We start from the raw sequence: 18,135 nt of genomic DNA, 5'->3' as shown, positions 1-18,135 counted from the left end.
CCTTGATACAAGGACTAAGCCTTATATAATAATAATAATAATAATAATAATAATAATAATAATAATAATTTACGCCGACAGCCTCTAACCCTTTCCCTAAAGGAAATTAAGTATTAGAATATTTTCCAAGATATAACTTACATTTCCTCCACCTCCTCTTCTTCCGGGTCGCAGAGTCTCCCTGTCAGTTTGGCGAGTTCCATAAAGTCCATCATCTTCATTTGCCAATTTATCTATAGTTGGTATGTCTTGACTCTTCCAATTCTTCGCAGCACTTGCGGCATACAGAAAGAATGTAGTGTCCCTTGGGGGGATTTCCTCCCCTACTGCTGTATTCCCAGTAAAAAGGCTTCTGGTTTCTCTAACAACCTATTTCAAGGCTGGCATTTCTAAGCAGGGTCTCCTTCCTCGACCTCCATAATGGAAGCTGTTTGGGGGAGTTTGCCCAAGGCAGGAGAGCTTTCCCATGGCTACCAAGGGCTCCTCCTGGCCAGCATGGCTCTGCTCTGCCTCCACAGTCCGAGGCAGCGATGCTTCTGAATGCCAGTTGCTGGAAACCAGGGGAGGGGAGAGTGGCTCTTGGGCTCGACTCCTGTTTCGGGTTTCCCATAAGGGGCATCTGGCTGGCCACCGTGGGAACAGGAGGCTGGACTAGATGGGCGACTGGCCGGATCCAGCAGGCGCTACTTGCAGCTGCTGCGCCACCAGAGCTTGCAGGAGGGTGGTCTCATTGGTTGGAGATCTGGAACAGGGTCTTGCCTTGCAGCAAGCGCTTACCCTTCAAGAAATGCAATTCGATCCATTTGGGCATCAGTAAGAAATGATGGCTTCCTATTTATGGTATAATAAAATAAAAGTTCATAAAGGATTTGGAAACCATATATTCCAAAGGAAGATCTCTGCTTGAAGTTTGGGATAGGTACAAAAACCTATTAGAACGCAAAACACCTTGGTGGTTATCACCATTGGAAGTTATGAGTGTGGGGGGGGGGGAAATAATACGAGAGAAGAATGGGTTACATATGAAAAATTAGTGAGAAAGGAAATGAATGGGAAAATGAAATGGCTGGCATGTCTGGTGCTCCTGAGGCCCTGGTCTTCTTGTGCAATGGTCAACTGAGCCGGGACATCAACAGGACTGGTCCTGGGGGGCTTCCCTGACCCTGGGGAGCCGTCAGCTGCCTGGTGGTGGAAATCTTAGAGCAAGCTTGGCTGGGCACAGGTACAGGTGTGGATGCCTCGGAATACCAGTTGCTGGAAAGGGCAGGTGGACAGAGTGCTGTTCTGCTCATGTCCTGCCTGCAGGCTTCCCAGAGAGGAATCCGATTGGCCACTGGGTAAAGATGCTGGACTTGCTGGGCCATTGGCCTGAGCCAGCAGGTACCTCTTCTAGATTCATAGATTGGTAGAGTTGGACGTGACCTCAAAGGGTCATCTATGCATGCCCCTGCAATTCAGGAATTGCAGCTGAAGATTCCCTGACAATTGGCCATCCAGCCTCTGCTTCAAAAGCTCCAACCAAGAAGAGTATACTGCCTTCGAAGTGGGTTCGTTCTATGGAATAACATCTTCTACCGTCAGAAAATCCTTCCTAATGTTTAGCTAGAATCTCTATTTGTGTAATTTGAATCCATCACCTTCAGACACGTGGCGTTTTCTTTTTAAGTCCTCGGGGAAGTTCATCAGCATTGTAGTGTGAATTTCTCCGAATACACACACTTTTGCAAAGCACCTTTCCCTAAGACAACACATTTGTGTACATTAGTTCCACTAATATATACATTTCTGTGCACAAGTCAGCCTGGCCTATGCATTTTGATAGGGCATTAATTGGCTGGAAAGTTACCAAATGAAATTCTAAGAAGTGTGAATTTTGAAGGACGGCTGTGCTCTGCTTTGCGTTTTGTTTCCAAGACTGTGGGTGGGGCAGGTTCTCCTTTAAATGTGAATTCCTCCTCATTTCTGTGTCTAGTGTATGTGTATAAGATTTGCAGGAACTTGTCTGTGCTTTATATGGCATAAAGTTCTCTCACTTCTGCAGCCAGCAAATCCAGGTCAAAAACATAGCATTACAATTTAGAGAAGTCCACTAGGGGGCAGTGCGATATCAAACAGCAAGCACTTTCTCTGAAGCGCTGGATACAGTACCGGTGCAGTATATGGTTACCTGATAAAGACCATCTTGTATCTCAAAGTAACAATGCTAGCCAATGGCAGTTGGGAGTAGAAGCAGGACCAATGGCCAAGACTTCCTCTCCAGCCTTCCGTGTGATATTTGGGGAAGATGGAGCTCCTTGACAGCTGCCATCCAGAGGAGGAACAGGGCGGTTCCACACTAACACACATGGCAGGTCGCTGACATTTGGGGAGAAGGATGCTAGAAGTTGCCCAGAGAGACTCCTCCGTCTTCCTGGCCCAGCTGAGTCTCTGTGCTGTGCAGCTGGAAGAGGATGCAGAATCTGTGGGGTCGGGTCCCTCTTGGAAACAGAAATCCCCCCCCCGAATCCTCCAGGAATGCCTGCAGCATTGCACCTGCTTCCTCTAGGGATGCCCTGGGGTGTTTGTAGGAAGGGGATGGGCTGCATCTCCATGGAGAATGTGGTTGGCAAAGGCCGAAAGCTGAGGCACCAGAGATGCTCTGCATGCAAATAATTCCTGGCTCAACCCCCAGCATCTCCCGGCTCTGCAAAAGTCCCCTTACCCTGCAGTTGTGCCTTCTCAAGCTGAGGGACGAGTTGGTGCCAAGTTGGTGTCCCCCTTGCTGTGATGGCTGTGTCCACTCAGAGATGTTCTCCTCCCACCTGGGTGGGCCATTCATATCCAAATTCTGTGTGCCTGCAATTGGCCCACAAGGGCTCACTGTTAAGACTCACTCCCCACATTGCCATTCTGCCTTTTCCCACCCACATCAGTGGGTGGAACACAGCAGAGGGATTTCCATCCCTCCCATCATCATCATCTGTCAAACTTCGGGGAATGGGCTTCCTCCCACGTGGCAGTAAATAAGAAGATCCAACGAAAGGAATGTCTGACCAGTTAGATTCTTTAATAATTACAGGGAGGGGGAAAAGAACATGTCTCCTAGAAATGACGAGTGTTTTCCCAATTAAGGCACACTGCCCGCCTTGCTGACTCTCGAAAATCATTGTACAAAATATGGGTTAAATATAAAGACCTGTTAGAACCAAAAACTCCTGGGTGGACCTCACCAGTAGAAGCCGTGAGTGGAAAGGAACAAAAATATGGGAAACCATTGGGCAACATACAAAATATTATTAAAAGAAGAGGACAAATTAAAACTAAAAAAATGAAGACATCCAAATGTATGTAAATGATTGGTTCCAATACTTTCAAATTAATGAATGTTTGGGTAAGGAAAGACAAAAAGGATTGTCTAAATAAATATCAAAACTGAAAGATAAATTAATAATTGCAAAAGGAAAATTTATATCCAACATGTACAATCTCCTCCTCGATTGGGAAGTGAAAGAAGAGGAGGTCAAAGCAGTTATGATTTGTTGGGCGCAGGACCTTGGGCATAACATACCTACGTGGGATTGGGAACGATTAGGAATGTACGACACCCTGGACTCAGTCATTCAAACAGTTACGCTGAGACTCAGTTAAATCGTCCTGTACCCTAGAGCCCCTCTTTTCAAGTTTCTCTAGATCAGGCTTCCTCAACCTTGGCCCTCCCGATGTTTTGAGACTACAATTCCCATCATCCCTGACCACTGGTCCTGCTAGCTAGGGATCATGGGAGTTGTAGGCCAAAAACATCTGGAGGGCCGAGGTTGAGGAAGCCTGGTCTAGATCACGGAGCCCCAATTGGTGGAACAGTGTGATAGATGGGTTGGAATTAGGTGGAACGAAGGAAGATTTGGGTTTAAATTGCAAGAAAGGAGGGAAACGGCTCACCTAAGTCAATGGAAAGTGAAAAGGCCTAAAGTTTGACCCGCAGCAATGCAGAACAGGGGCAGCCACCAGGAAATCCCTGCTCCATGTGACACGCCTCTTCCAAAGGAGGGGTAGGGTAGGGGGGAGACCCTGGCCTCTTAGGATGCAGGCCTTGCCAAGGGGAACCCAAAAGGGATCCTGCAAGAAAGGAAATGGCCTGAAGTTAGACATTGAAATCTAGGCCATTTCCGGAGGCGTTTGAACCCGGTCTAACCTGTGTCCTTTGACTCCAAGTCTGTGCGGATGGAACCCAGGGAGGGGCCTGGAGGGCAGGAAGGTCAGCTGGAAGGGGCTGCTTTCCCCCTTGAAAGCCTGACGCTCTGCAAGAGCCCGGCCCCAGGGAGATCCGGCTGGCCTCCACCAGAGCCAGAGCCTTTCCTGATCGGGTCCAAAGGAAAGAAAGCCCACCTGGGTCCTGCCCCACGGCCTGGCGGAGCTGCTCTGTCTCTTGGGGGAGAGTCCTCCCCCGACCGGAAAGGCCCTGGCTCTGGGGGATGAAAGCCGGATCTCCCTGGGGCCGGGCTCTTGCAGAGCATCAGGTCCTCCGTGGGGCAGAGCAGGACAGGCGGCCCTGTGGGTCCGAGGCTTTCAAGGGGCAAAGCAGCCCCTTCCAGCTGACCTTCCTGGTGCTCCCTTCCGCATCAGCACCTGCCCATGCTGGTGCTCCCTTCTGCGGAGGCAAAAACAAGGCCGCAGGCCGCCCTGGCGGTCTTGCCACCCTTGGTGCAGCGGCCCTTGTGGCCATTTCCTGGCAGGATGGCGTACTTTCTGAAAAAAGAGAGTGCAGCCAGTGGAGGTGGGGTGGCAGCAGCAGCAGGCGGCACAGGAGCAGGAGGGGCAGCACCTGCCCATGCTGGTGCTCCCTTCTGCGGAGGCCCACACAAGGAGGCAGGCCGCCCTGGCGGTCTTGCCACCCTTGGTGCAGCGGCCCTTGTGGCCATTTCCTGGCAGGAAGGCGTACTTTCTGAAAAAAGAGAGTGCAGCCAGTGGAGGTGGGGTGGCAGCAGCAGCAGGCGGCACAGGAGCAGGAGGGGCAGCACCTGCCCATGCTGGTGCTCCCTTCTGCGGAGGCCCACACAAGGAGGCAGGCCGCCCCAGTGGTCTTGCCACCCTTGGTGCAGCGGCCCTTGTGGCCATTTCCTGGCAGGATGGCGTACTTTCTGAAAAAAGAGAGTGCAGCCAGTGGAGGTGGGGTGGCAGCAGCAGCAGGTGGCACAGGAGCAGGAGGGGCAGCACCTGCCCATGCTGGTGCTCCCTTCTGCGGAGGCCCACACAAGGAGGCAGGCCGCCCCAGTGGTCTTGCCACCCTTGGTGCAGCGGCCCTTGTGGCCATTTCCTGGCAGGATGGCGTACTTTCTGAAAAAAGAGAGTGCAGCCAGTGGAGGTGGGGTGGCAGCAGCAGCAGGCGGCACAGGAGCAGGAGGGGCAGCACCTGCCCATGCTGGTGCTCCCTTCTGCGGAGGCCCACACAAGGAGGCAGGCCGCCCCAGTGGTCTTGCCACCCTTGGTGCAGCGGCCCTTGTGGCCATTTCCTGGCAGGATGGCGTACTTTCTGAAAAAAGAGAGTGCAGCCAGCGGAGGTGGGGTGGCAGCAGCAGCAGGCGGCACAGGAGCAGGAGGGGCAGCACCTGCCCATGCTGGTGCTCCCTTCTGCGGAGGCCCACACAAGGAGGCAGGCCGCCCCGGTGGGGCAGCACCTGCCCATGCTGGTGCTCCCTTCTGCGGAGGCCCACACAAGGAGGCAGGCCGCCCCGGTGGTCTTGCCACCCTTGGTGCAGCGGCCCTTGTGGCCATTTCCTGGCAGGATGGCGTACTTTCTGAAAAAAGAGAGTGCAGCCAGTGGAGGTGGGGTGGCAGCAGCAGCAGGCGGCACAGGAGCAGGAGGGGCAGCACCTGCCCATGCTGGTGCTCCCTTCTGCGGAGGCCCACACAAGGAGGCAGGCCGCCCCAGTGGTCTTGCCACCCTTGGTGCAGCGGCCCTTGTGGCCATTTCCTGGCAGGATGGCGTACTTTCTGAAAAAAGAGAGTGCAGCCAGTGGAGGTGGGGTGGCAGCAGCAGCAGGTGGCACAGGAGCAGGAGGGGCAGCACCTGCCCATGCTGGTGCTCCCTTCTGCGGAGGCCCACACAAGGAGGCAGGCCGCCCCAGTGGTCTTGCCACCCTTGGTGCAGCGGCCCTTGTGGCCATTTCCTGGCAGGATGGCGTACTTTCTGAAAAAAGAGAGTGCAGCCAGTGGAGGTGGGGTGGCAGCAGCAGCAGGCGGCACAGGAGCAGGAGGGGCAGCACCTGCCCATGCTGGTGCTCCCTTCTGCGGAGGCCCACACAAGGAGGCAGGCCGCCCCAGTGGTCTTGCCACCCTTGGTGCAGCGGCCCTTGTGGCCATTTCCTGGCAGGATGGCGTACTTTCTGAAAAAAGAGAGTGCAGCCAGCGGAGGTGGGGTGGCAGCAGCAGCAGGCGGCACAGGAGCAGGAGGGGCAGCACCTGCCCATGCTGGTGCTCCCTTCTGCGGAGGCCCACACAAGGAGGCAGGCCGCCCCGGTGGGGCAGCACCTGCCCATGCTGGTGCTCCCTTCTGCGGAGGCCCACACAAGGAGGCAGGCCGCCCCGGTGGTCTTGCCACCCTTGGTGCAGCGGCCCTTGTGGCCATTTCCTGGCAGGATGGCGTACTTTCTGAAAAAAGAGAGTGCAGCCAGTGGAGGTGGGGTGGCAGCAGCAGCAGGCGGCACAGGAGCAGGAGGGGCAGCACCTGCCCATGCTGGTGCTCCCTTCTGCGGAGGCCCACACAAGGAGGCAGGCCGCCCCAGTGGTCTTGCCACCCTTGGTGCAGCGGCCCTTGTGGCCATTTCCTGGCAGGATGGCGTACTTTCTGAAAAAAGAGAGTGCAGCCAGTGGAGGTGGGGTGGCAGCAGCAGCAGGTGGCACAGGAGCAGGAGGGGCAGCACCTGCCCATGCTGGTGCTCCCTTCTGCGGAGGCCCACACAAGGAGGCAGGCCGCCCTGGCGGTCTTGCCACCCTTGGTGCAGCGGCCCTTGTGGCCATTTCCTGGCAGGATGGCGTACTTTCTGAAAAAAGAGAGTGCAGCCAGTGGAGGTGGGGTGGCAGCAGCAGCAGGCGGCACAGGAGCAGGAGGGGCAGCACCTGCCCATGCTGGTGCTCCCTTCTGCGGAGGCCCACACAAGGAGGCAGGCCGCCCCAGTGGTCTTGCCACCCTTGGTGCAGCGGCCCTTGTGGCCATTTCCTGGCAGGATGGCGTACTTTCTGAAAAAAGAGAGTGCAGCCAGTGGAGGTGGGGTGGCAGCAGCAGCAGGTGGCACAGGAGCAGGAGGGGCAGCACCTGCCCATGCTGGTGCTCCCTTCTGTGGAGGCCCACACAAGGAGGCAGGCCGCCCCAGTGGTCTTGCCACCCTTGGTGCAGCGGCCCTTGTGGCCATTTCCTGGCAGGATGGCGTACTTTCTGAAAAAAGAGAGTGCAGCCAGTGGAGGTGGGGTGGCAGCAGCAGCAGGCGGCACAGGAGCAGGAGGGGCAGCACCTGCCCATGCTGGTGCTCCCTTCTGCGGAGGCCCACACAAGGAGGCAGGCCGCCCCGGTGGTCTTGCCACCCTTGGTGCAGCGGCCCTTGTGGCCATTTCCTGGCAGGATGGCGTACTTTCTGAAAAAAGAGAGTGCAGCCAGCGGAGGTGGGGTGGCAGCAGCAGCAGGCGGCACAGGAGCAGGAGGGGCAGCACCTGCCCATGCTGGTGCTCCCTTCTGCGGAGGCCCACACAAGGAGGCAGGCCGCCCCGGTGGTCTTGCCACCCTTGGTGCAGCGGCCCTTGTGGCCATTTCCTGGCAGGATGGCGTACTTTCTGAAAAAAGAGAGTGCAGCCAGCGGAGGTGGGGTGGCAGCAGCAGCAGGCGGCACAGGAGCAGGAGGGGCAGCACCTGCCCATGCTGGTGCTCCCTTCTGCGGAGGCCCACACAAGGAGGCAGGCCGCCCCGGTGGTCTTGCCACCCTTGGTGCAGCGGCCCTTGTGGCCATTTCCTGGCAGGATGGCGTACTTTCTGAAAAAAGAGAGTGCAGCCAGTGGAGGTGGGGTGGCAGCAGCAGCAGGCGGCACAGGAGCAGGAGGGGCAGCACCTGCCCATGCTGGTGCTCCCTTCTGCGGAGGCCCACACAAGGAGGCAGGCCGTCCCGGTGGTCTTGCCACCCTTGGTGCAGCGGCCCTTGTGGCCATTTCCTGGCAGGATGGCGTACTTTCTGAAAAAATTCAAAAAAAATAGAGTGCACCAGTCTTCCCAGGTGAGTAGGCAGGAGCAGGTCCCTTGTGGGTCCCCCTTGGCAAGGCCTGCCTCCTACGAGGCCAGGGTCTCCCCACCCCACCCCACCCCACCCCACCTTTGGAAGAGGTGTGTCCCATGGAGCAGGGACTTTTGGGTGGCTGCCCCTGGGGGGGTATACATGGCAAAATCCGCTGCCTTTCCCTCTCGTCCGCCTCCCTTATTCACCTCTCTCTCTCTCTCTTTCTCAAGAGCTCTCCGATGACAACTTTAAGTACTTGTGGGCAGGTAAGAACATGCCACAAGGAAGACCACTGGGAGAAGCTTTGGAGATGATGGAGGAGAGGGACATCCTCGATACCATCCTGCAACACCTCCAGTCCCCTCCCCAGGTGTGTGAGATGCAGGGGGGATTTAACTGAAATCCAATGGATTCAAATCACTAGTCAGGAAGACTTGATTTAAATCACATTTTTACATTCTTGCTGGTATAATCTTAATATTTACAACCAGGTGAAGGTTTCATTTTGGGAAGAACTTTTCAGAGTAGTTTTTACAGTTATACAAAGAATTTCTGATTTGGCTATACTGTTAGAAATGCATAACATACCTAGGAGGGATTGGGAACGTACCCTAGAGCCCCTCTTTTCAAGTTTGTCTAGTTCAGGCTTCCTCAACCTCGGCCCTCCCGATGTTTTGAGACTACAATTCCCATCACCCCTGACCACTGGTCCTGCTAGCTAAGGATCATGGGAGTTGTAGGCCAAAAACATCAGGAGGGCCGAGGTTGAGGAAGCCTGGTCTAGAACAGTGTGATAGATGGGTTGGAATTAGAGTAGGTGGAACGAAGGGAGATTTGGGTTTAAATTGCTGTAACGGCTGATCATTAGATCCGATGGAACAACACGCAAACGTAAATAACAATTGCAGAGTCATTTACTGGAAACTACTTCTGATAAGGTCCAATGGAAAGAAAGTCCACCTGCGTCCTGCCCCACGTCTCTTGGGGGGTCTTTCCGGCTTTCCCCCCCGGCCGGAAAGACCCTGGGCTCAGGGAGAGGCCAGCCGGATCTCCCTGGGGCCATGCAGGAGAGGCCATGCAGAGCGCCATGTCCTCCGTGGGGCACAGCAGGAGAGGCGGCCCCATGGGGAAAGCAGCCCCTTCCAGCTGACCTTCCTGCCCTTCTTGCCAGGCGCCTCCCTGGGTTCCAGCCGCACAGACTTGGAGTCCAAGGACACGGGTCCAAATGCCTCCTGAAATGGCCTGGATTCCAGGTCTAACTTCAGGCCTTTTCACATTGACTTAGGCGGGACGTTTCCTTTCTTTCTTGCAGGATGGCATACTTTCTAAAGTGATTTTTTAAAAATAGAGTGCAGCCAGCGGAGGTGGAGCGGCAGCAGCAGCAACAGGCGCAGCAGCAGGTGCAGGAGTAGGAGGGGCAGCAGCCTGGGAGGGGCAACACCTGCCCATGCTGGTGCTCCCTTCTGCATCAGCAGCGGTGGCCCAGACGAGAAGGCAGCCCCCCCCCCGGTGGTCTTGCCACCTTTGGTGCAGCAGCCCTGGTTGCCATCTGCACCAGCGTTCCCAGGTGAGTAGGCAGGAGCAGGTCCCTTTTGGGTCCCCCTTGGCAAGGCCTGCCTCCTACGAGGCCAGGGTCCCCGCAGGACCCTTCAGAGGCTGCAATTCAGTGGCAAGCAAAGTATACAGAAATATAAAATAAAAATGGGCTATTAATGAAAGGGCCTGTGCTTTGCTGTTTTTCTTGCAATTTTTGTATGGTGAAGTATTCTAATTTGTATACACATACACAGTTTTAATTCTATCAGTGTTTAATTGTTTTTAAATTGTAGATTTCCCCACCTGCCCCCAATGTATTATTTTGCTCCCTAAGCTGCCTTGAGTCCCCGTCAGGGAAGTAAATATATAATAATTTTAATAATAATTTCAAGCCGGGCATTTTTGTTTCCGATATACAATGCTAGCAAGAAAGGCCACCCTTTCTTTAAAAAGGAAAATTTGGGTTTAAATTGCTGTAATGGCTGATCATTAGATCCGATGAAACAACACGCAAACGTAATAGGCTGTAGAATAACAATTGCAGAGTCATTTACCGGAAACTACTTCTGATAAGGTCCAATGGAAAGAAAGTCCACCTGCGTCCTGCCCCATGGCCTGGCGGAGCTGCTCCGTCTCTTGGGGGGAGAGCTTTCCCCCCGGCCGGAAAGGCCCTGGCTCAGGGGGAGGCCAGATGGATCTCCCTGGGGCCGGGGTCTTGCACAGCACCATGTCCTCCGTGGGGCACAGCAGGAGAGGCGGCCCCGTGAGGAAAGCAGCCCCTTCCAGCGGACCTTCCTGCCCTCCAGGCCTGGCCCTTTGAGCCGGGCATTTTTGTTTCCGATATACAAAGCTGGCAAGAGAGAAAGGCCACCCATAACTTAAGAGTGCGGAGGTAAAACAAGCAAATGATCCTCGGATGAAGGGTGCCACAGAAATTTAATAAATTAATTTACTTCAATAGATATAATAATAATATTGCCTCAACCTGCTTGGCCCAAAAAAAACCAGCAAAACCCAGTGGAGGCCACACCTGCATACCCCTGGCCCGTTGTGTTGAGGAGTTTAACCCTTTGGATTAAATACACCACAAGTTTGGATGAAATTTGCTCCAGGGGTTGCTGTAAAGGTTAGCAACCAGAGGCTGCCAGTTTGTTGAGGAGTTCAAGGAGATAAGGTAAAATCACTCTCAGAAGATTGAGGGCACTAGGAGAAGGGGACGACAGAGGACGAGATGGTTGGACAGTGTTCTTGAAGCTGCGAACATGAGTTTGACCAAACTGTGGGAGGCAGTGCAAGACAGGAGTGCCTGGCGTGCTCTGGTCCATGGGGTCACGACTAAACAACAACACTCTCAGAAGATGGCCCCTCCTCACCAGCATTCCTAGGAGGAGACATGAGGTCACAGCATCCTGACATCAGGGGGGAAATGATGTCAGTGGAAAGGAGCCTCTCTTTCCCCCGGCCTGGGACAACGTAAACAAAGCAAATTCATCAAATTTCTCCAACACCCTTCATGCATCCGAGGATCATATGCTTGATTCACCTGGGGGCCTTCCTCTCTTGCCAGCATTGTATATCGGAAACAAAAATGCTCGGCTTGAAATTGTTTCCAGAATTATTATATATTTACCTCCCTGATGGGGACTCAAGGTGGCTTATATTTATTTATACTTTGCTTACCATTGAATTGCAGAGTTGGAAGGGACCCCGAGGGTCATCCAGTCCAACCCCCTGCAATGCAGGAATCTTTTGCGCAACATGGGGCTCAAACCCACGACCCTGACGTTACGAGTCTCATGCTCTACCCTGTTTCTCATATTTTAAGGCATCCCCATAAAATAAGCCATAGCAGGATTTTTAAGCATTCAAGGAATATAAGCCATACCCTGAAAATAAGACATAGTAATAGGCGCAGCGGCAATGCCGGCTGCGGCAGGAGGAGGAAAAAAATAAGACATCCCTTGAAAATAAGCCATAGTGTGTTTTTTTGAGGAAAAAATAAATATAAGACGTGTCTTATAATATGAGAAACACGGTATCAACTGAGCTGGAGTCTTGTTCAAATTTTTAGGCCTTTATAGTGCACTCCTCTTGCACCTGTCTAGTTGAGTGCACAGCAGGGGGTGGGTGAGGCTACCTCTGTCTACTAGGAAGACGTTGGGTCAACCAGTCTGTACTAAAGCGATGGTGTCTTTTTCAAGGGCAGCGTCTCACAGCACAGCCCTCGAACATCCCTGCCGAAAGGGATTTTTGCAAGGCTCTGACATGAGCACCGAGATGCAGCTCACTGGCAGCAGCTGAGTGGGAAGAGCACAGGGCAGGAATGAAATTACACCTTCCAGCCTTTCCTTATCCCCCCCCCCCCCCCGGAAAAAAGTGCACTCTGTTTGTTAGCAAAGAACATAGATTGATGCCTGCTTGCCCGCTCTTGGGCACTGTGGTCACAGCATCCGGCTGACTCGAGTCCAGATTTCGCAGTCTCTGCTCGACGTTCCCGTCGCCCTCGCAGTCTGGCTTCCTGTTCCCATCCAGCCGAGGGCGATTGTGAAAGTCAATGAAGATGTTGAAGATGAAAATCCCAAGGAGGCTTCCCAACGTCGGTGCGACCACTGGGACCCACCACCAATCATTTGATGCACTGGAGGGGGGGGGGGAAACTGGTTTGATTCAGTTCTAGGAGAAGCCTAGTCACGAAGAGTCAGACACGACTAAACGACAACAGAAGCCAGAAGCAGAAACTGAGCTCAGCTGCTGCTTTGACAGCACCACTGGGGCCCACATGGTTCTTTGTAGACCTGGTGGCAGTATTCAAAAGGATCTGGTCCAGGGATGGGCAAGCTGAGACCCTCTTGTTGCTGGATGCCGACTACAGGTGATAGCCATTTTGAGCAGAGGTTTCCTTCCTGACCCCCATGGGTGTTGCCTCATTTTGGGGCCGCTTCCAGGTCAGCAGTGGGGGGGGGGGATGACCGTGCATCCATTGGACGCACACAAAAAGGTTCCTGCCTGTATCTTCCCCATCCCTGAACTGGACCATCACTTGCCTGTACTGCCCGCCCCTCAGTTACGTCCCTCACAAATGAGCCTTTCATGCAAGGGTGGCCCCTCCAGAGGTTGTGGGAGTGCAACTCCCATCATCCCTGGCTGAGCTGTCTTCAAGGGCAGCCCCAAGTAAAGCGTGTTGCAGCAATCCAGTCTGGAAGTTGCCAGAGCATGGAGCGCAATGGCCAAGGCATAGCTGTCCCAAAGGGGTTCCAGCGGAGCTAGGGGAACAGAAGGGTGCTCCTGGCCATAAAGACCACCTGGCCATCAAGACCTCCCACTCTGCATCCCCAACTACACAAAACAGGATTCGGAATCAATTTATTGCCTCCAGTACAGGAGACCTGTTTCCACCCGCAGCTCTTTTATACTCTCGTTTTGTACTTTTAAAAGGAAGAACTCCTAGGTACACCACAGGGAAGATGGACCAATCTTGCTTTCTCCTGCTGTGGAGGGTAGGAGATGAACCAATGGCTTCAAGTTACAGGAAAGGAGATTCCAATGAAAACCTAAGAAGAACTTTCTGACAGTAAGAGCTCTTCGGGAATAGAACAAACTCCCTCGGAAGGTGGTGGACTCTCCTTCCTTGGAGGTTTGAAAGCAGAGGTTGGCTGGCCACCTGTCCTGGGTGCTTTAGTTGAGATTCCCGCATTGCAGGGGTTGGACTAGATGATGCTCAGGGTCCCTTCCAACTCCCATGATTCTAAGGCAGAGAAAAGGCACTCACTTGCAAGACCTCCAGCCCCCATCCAGCAACGGCTGTGAAGATCCTTGGTGGCAAGCCTCTGTTCATCCCCAAGGACATGCCGATGACCGCAACCAGCAGCCCAACACTCGAGGCATGGGTGCACACTCGAGGAAGAGCACCCGCATTCTTCATTGATGGTGAGGATTCCGATCAATAGCAGAGCTGTAGTGATGAACTGTGGGGATGAGGCAAGAAAGGAAGGAAGGAAGGAAGGATGGGAAAAAGATGGCAGCCCAGAGGCAGAAGAGGCCACTCCAAAACAAGGTGGGGAAAAGATCGGTGGGGGGAGCAATGGGGAACAGCCACTACACCCCCCTTCCCTTGCTTGCTTACCTCTTAACCCAGGGCCGGAAAAACTCTGAATGAACAAAAACAAACCAGCCCAGACTTGAGGAGGCCCAAGGATAATCCTGCCCAACACCAAGAACCCTGCACCTTGGACTTACTCATCCCGTCAGGAGACAGGGGCCGAATGTTTGGTCACTGGCGGAGGAAGAGGAGTGCAGGGGGAGCGCCACGCCACGCCCCTGGGAGCGCGATCCCGGCAGGGTGCCATCGCGGGTGTCTCCCCGCCCGTGCTGGGTGCCCCGCCCCCCGGACGAGCCCCAGCCCCGCCTGCTCTCTGCCCCCCCCCCCCGGGGCTGAAGCATTAAGCTCGGCCACTGTGCTTGGTTCGAAGACTCCTGCATGGTTACACCATAAACCAAAGAATAATAGTCTTTTTATAAACCCCAGTTATCGCATCTGCCACCTGACTATTCTCAACATTTTAAAAAGAATAAGCTCAATTATTTTGTATACCAAACAGAGGAGCAGAGAGGAGGACAAGCCTAATTTTTGCTGCCTTGTTCCTATATTCTTCACAAGGCAATTAGAGAAAGTTCCCTTACGTCTGTCATTTGGGGCTGGCACATCCTATAATATGAAATTCACTACATATCAATGTGGGGTGGCTTCTCTCTGGCTTCAAAGGGCCCAGCCAGCACCCAAGAAGTGGGTGGGTGGCAGCAATAACCACAATACCAATAGACTGCAAGCTGATCAACCAGGGCTGATCTACTGAATCATCTGCCTGCAGAAGAGAACTTCTTGTAGATGAAACATGCGAGAAAATTAAGGCATCGAAAAGTCATCTACAGTACCTTCAAAAGACCTACATTTCTTGACATGGCACTAACTTCTCCTTCTAAGGGTCAATACAGAGAACACACTTTCACACAAACAGGAACCGTCTCTGGGGCTGACAAATATATGTATATATACTGTGTATCATGGGAGCAGAGAGCATGTTGGACTTGCTGTCAACTGGGTTTAGTTGTTAAAATTATCCATGAGATCCCCCCCCCCCTTTCTTTAAAAATGTCAGAATATAAAAGCAGGTCAAAGCATGCCAACCAAACTCTGTCTCACCTTCTCTGATACCTCTGAGTAAGGAAGGGCAAATTGGGAGTTAGCTAGGCAGGCAAATGAAGCTCAAAAGCCCGGATCTAATTTGTCAGGAAATCAGTGCGTACAATGAAATGATTCACTGTTTGATCTACTCCCAGGGTAGGGCCAGAAGGAACATGATGCCACGACCTTTGGGAAGCTGAGCAGGTCTAGGTCTGGTTAGTGCTGGGTGGGAGACTGCCTGAGAAGCACAGGTGCATGTACGCTACCTTGGGCTCCAGGATGAAAGAGAAGGCTATATGTAAGGAAATAAACATGTAAATATGGGCAGCTAGAGGTCAAACGTTGCTAAATGGCAGCTTTAAGCCATTTCTCTAGCTCTAGGAGGAGTACCTAAAGGCTGGCTGCCAACCTGTGAAAATGAGATGATGGTGCCTAAAAGCACGCCGTGATTTTTCCAGCCCCCCTAAAGGACCTGAAAAGGTTGTATCCTGAAGTTAGCATTTGAACCCTCTCCCCAAAGTTACAAACAGAGCCCCAATCTCCTTTTATAACCGGTTGCTCCAAAGTCGCTGAGACAAGGGTGCATGTGCCGTATGCACAGAGTGAATCTGGATCAGGTCCTGGCCTAATTCACTACCCAACAAGTCAAGTGAAATGGGGCAACCATTCAAAGATCATACCTGGGACCTAGACAGGTGGCTGCACTGCTCTTCATCAGAAACTGAATGCAATTTCATTCAAGGAAAGCAAGGGCAAAAGGTTCGTTCCATTCTACATTTTACAGCCTGAAAAATCAAAAGAGAAAGTTCAGAAGCAGCGGAACACTGACCGGGAGACTACCAAAGCCGACATTTCTGTCAACCCACTTTGTTATTACTCTGAAACAGACCTCTTTTAAAAAGGCCCTGTAACTAGCTCAATCACGGAGATAATGAGCCACATTTATTTCTATTAGCCTTGATTATAAAAGCAACTCCTGGAGGCTATATATTCGATGCATGCTCCTCAGACTCTGATTGTGGACACAGACAGACTAAGCTTTACATGCACACATGTTTTGAAAAGCTATCTGGGGCTCTTTCAAGCAGGTACTGGTTTTTGGGGGATCAGGAGAGAAATCTAGGTAGAAGAAGAGGAGGAGGAGGAGGAGTTTGGATTTGATACCCTGCTTTATCACTACCCTAAGGCAGGCATCCCCAAACTTTGGCCCTCCAGATGTTTTGGACTACAATTCCCATCATCCCTGACCACTGGTCGTTAGCTAGGGATCATGGGAGTTGTAGGCCAAAACATCTGGAGTGCCGAAGTTTGCCTATGCCTGCCCTAAGGAGTCTCAAAGCGGCTCACAATCTCCTTTCCCTCCCTCCCTCCCCACAACAAACCCTCTGTGAGGTGAGCGAGGCTGAGAGACCTCAGAGAAGTGTGACTGACTAGCCCAAGGTCACCCAGCAGCTGCATGCGGAGGATTGCGAACCCGGTTCCCCAGATTACGAGTCCACTGCTCTTAACCACACCACCACACAGGCTCTCTCCAGACTGCGTATCTTTAGCAGTCATCTATAAACTCACAGTAAATTCAATTAAGGTAATTACAGCCCATTGCCAAGTATTGGCAGCAAGTTACATCCCAGACGTTGTTCTCTGCACATCGTCTCTTCTAGATGCGGAAGGCTCAGAGGGGAGCAACCAAATTGGAGACTAGAATCCATTTGGAAAGGTTTAGTGTAAATACATCAGCCAAAGTTAGTTCATAAAAGATGTGAGCATAATAATACCAAACAGAAATCAACAAGAGATTATATATAGTATAAATGAATCTTGGGGAACAGCACAGTATATGTGAATAATGAGAGAAAGGAACAGTTTATGCAGATAATGCTATATCAATTACAGGGGGGGATAGCACATGATTCAGGTAGGTAGCAGTGTTGGTCTGACGCAATCAAAATATATACGGTATTAAAAATTGCCCAGTTGTCCAGTAGCACTAGTTTCTCCCACCGCCGCTTCTCGCAGCGCAAAGCTGGCATGGGGTGCATTTTCCGAGGCTTCCAAGGCTGCACCCCATGTCGGCTTTGCACTGCGACTTTCTCAGGGAGCATGTGCAGAGAGCCGCCTCCGTCCGGGGCTGCTTCCTCTTCGAGTCCCAGGGCTGCTGGCTGGAGTAAGGCCCGTCTCTTTACCTCAGGAGGGAGGGGGAACGAGGGCCAAGGCTGGCGTGGTTCCTGAGCATGTGCAGAGAGCCGCCTCCGTCCGGGGCTGCTTCCTCTTCGAGTCCCAGGGCTGCTGGCTGGAGTAAGGCCCGTCTCTTTACCTCAGGAGGGAGGGGGAACGAGGGCCAAGGCTGGCGTGGTTCCTGAGCATGTGCAGAGAGCCGCCTCCGTCCGGGGCTGCTTCCTCTTCGAGTCCCAGGGCTGCTGGCTGGAGTAAGGCCCGTCTCTTTACCTCAGGAGGGAGGGGGAACGAGGGCCAAGGCTGGCGTGGTTCCTGAGCATGTGCAGAGAGCCGCCTCCGTCCGGGGCTGCTTCCTCTTCGAGTCCCAGGGCTGCTGGCTGGAGTAAGGCCCGTCTCTTTACCTCAGGAGGGAGGGGGAACGAGGGCCAAGGCTGCCCTGGTTCCTGAGCATGTGCAGAGAGCCGCCTCCGTCCGGGGCTGCTTCCTCTTCGAGTCCCAGGGCTGCTGGCTGGAGTAAGGCCCGTCTCTTTACCTCAGGAGGGAGGGGGAACGAGGGCCAAGGCTGGCGTGGTTCCTGAGCATGTGCAGAGAGCCGCCTCCGTCCGGGGCTGCTTCCTCTTCGAGTCCCAGGGGTGCCTCCATTGCTACCTCTGCACAGAGTCTGGGGGGTCCCTTGGGGAAGGGGAGAGGCTAGGGAGGCCGACGAGAATGACCGAGGGCCAGGCATTACTCGCCATCTTGAACTAACCGCCAACCGTCAACTCCAACGCCTCTCCGCCCGGCCACGCCCCCAGCGCCCCACTCTCGACTCCCATTGGCTGACGGGGCCCGGCCTTTGCCCAGATACGGAGTCGGAGGAGCCGGCCAATGGGGAGGACTCGGAACGGTCGGGGGGGGGGGGAGAGAGAAAGGGAGGAGGAGGAGCCGGCCAATGGGGAGGACTCGGAAAGGGCGGGGGGGGGAGAAAGGGAGGAGGAGGAGTCGGCCAATGGGGAGGACTCGGAA

General features: G+C 53.5%; 1 protein-coding gene and 1 long non-coding RNA gene across 3 annotated transcripts; both read right to left on the bottom strand.

Annotated features, from left to right (window-relative positions):
- Positions 1–988: 988 nt before the first annotated feature.
- On the bottom strand, positions 989–8,343 carry LOC132592820 (uncharacterized). Of its 2 annotated transcripts, none has more exons than XM_060280425.1 (2): positions 5,655–8,343; positions 989–5,585 (listed from the first exon to the last, which is right to left on the bottom strand). In XM_060280425.1, exons 1-2 carry the CDS (start codon positions 7,974–7,976, stop codon positions 4,599–4,601), a joined length of 3,309 nt encoding a protein of 1,102 aa, XP_060136408.1. In that variant the 5' UTR covers positions 7,977–8,343; the 3' UTR covers positions 989–4,598. The 2 variants fall into 2 exon arrangements, with proteins under 2 accessions (XP_060136408.1, XP_060136409.1); XM_060280426.1 differs by having other exon boundaries at positions 989–6,438; positions 6,508–8,343.
- Positions 8,344–12,419: 4,076 nt separating this feature from the next.
- On the bottom strand, positions 12,420–17,899 carry LOC132592821 (uncharacterized). Its single transcript, XR_009558345.1, has 3 exons — positions 17,139–17,899; positions 15,636–15,740; positions 12,420–13,738 (listed from the first exon to the last, which is right to left on the bottom strand). It is a non-coding gene; the product is annotated as an uncharacterized LOC132592821 (long non-coding RNA).
- Between the last annotated feature and the right edge of the window lie 236 nt (positions 17,900–18,135).

The sequence above is a fragment of the Zootoca vivipara genome, chromosome 11 (genome assembly GCF_963506605.1).
Source record: "Zootoca vivipara chromosome 11, rZooViv1.1, whole genome shotgun sequence".
NCBI lineage: Eukaryota > Metazoa > Chordata > Lepidosauria > Squamata > Lacertidae > Zootoca > Zootoca vivipara.
The sequence above is the reverse complement of the archived record's forward strand: the minus strand, read 5'-3'. Positions and strand labels throughout refer to the sequence as shown.

What these genes read in the sequence shown, in the direction of transcription:
- LOC132592820 (XM_060280425.1), bottom strand. Translation starts at nt 7,976, where the DNA reads ATGGCCACAAGGGCCGCTGCACCAAGGGTGGCAAGACCACCGGGGCGG. An exon ending in GGGAGCACCAGCATGGGCAG is followed by an intron (nt 5,586 to 5,654) that starts GTGCTGCCCCAC and finishes CAGCATGGGCAG; the next exon opens with GTGCTGCCCCTCCTGCTCCT.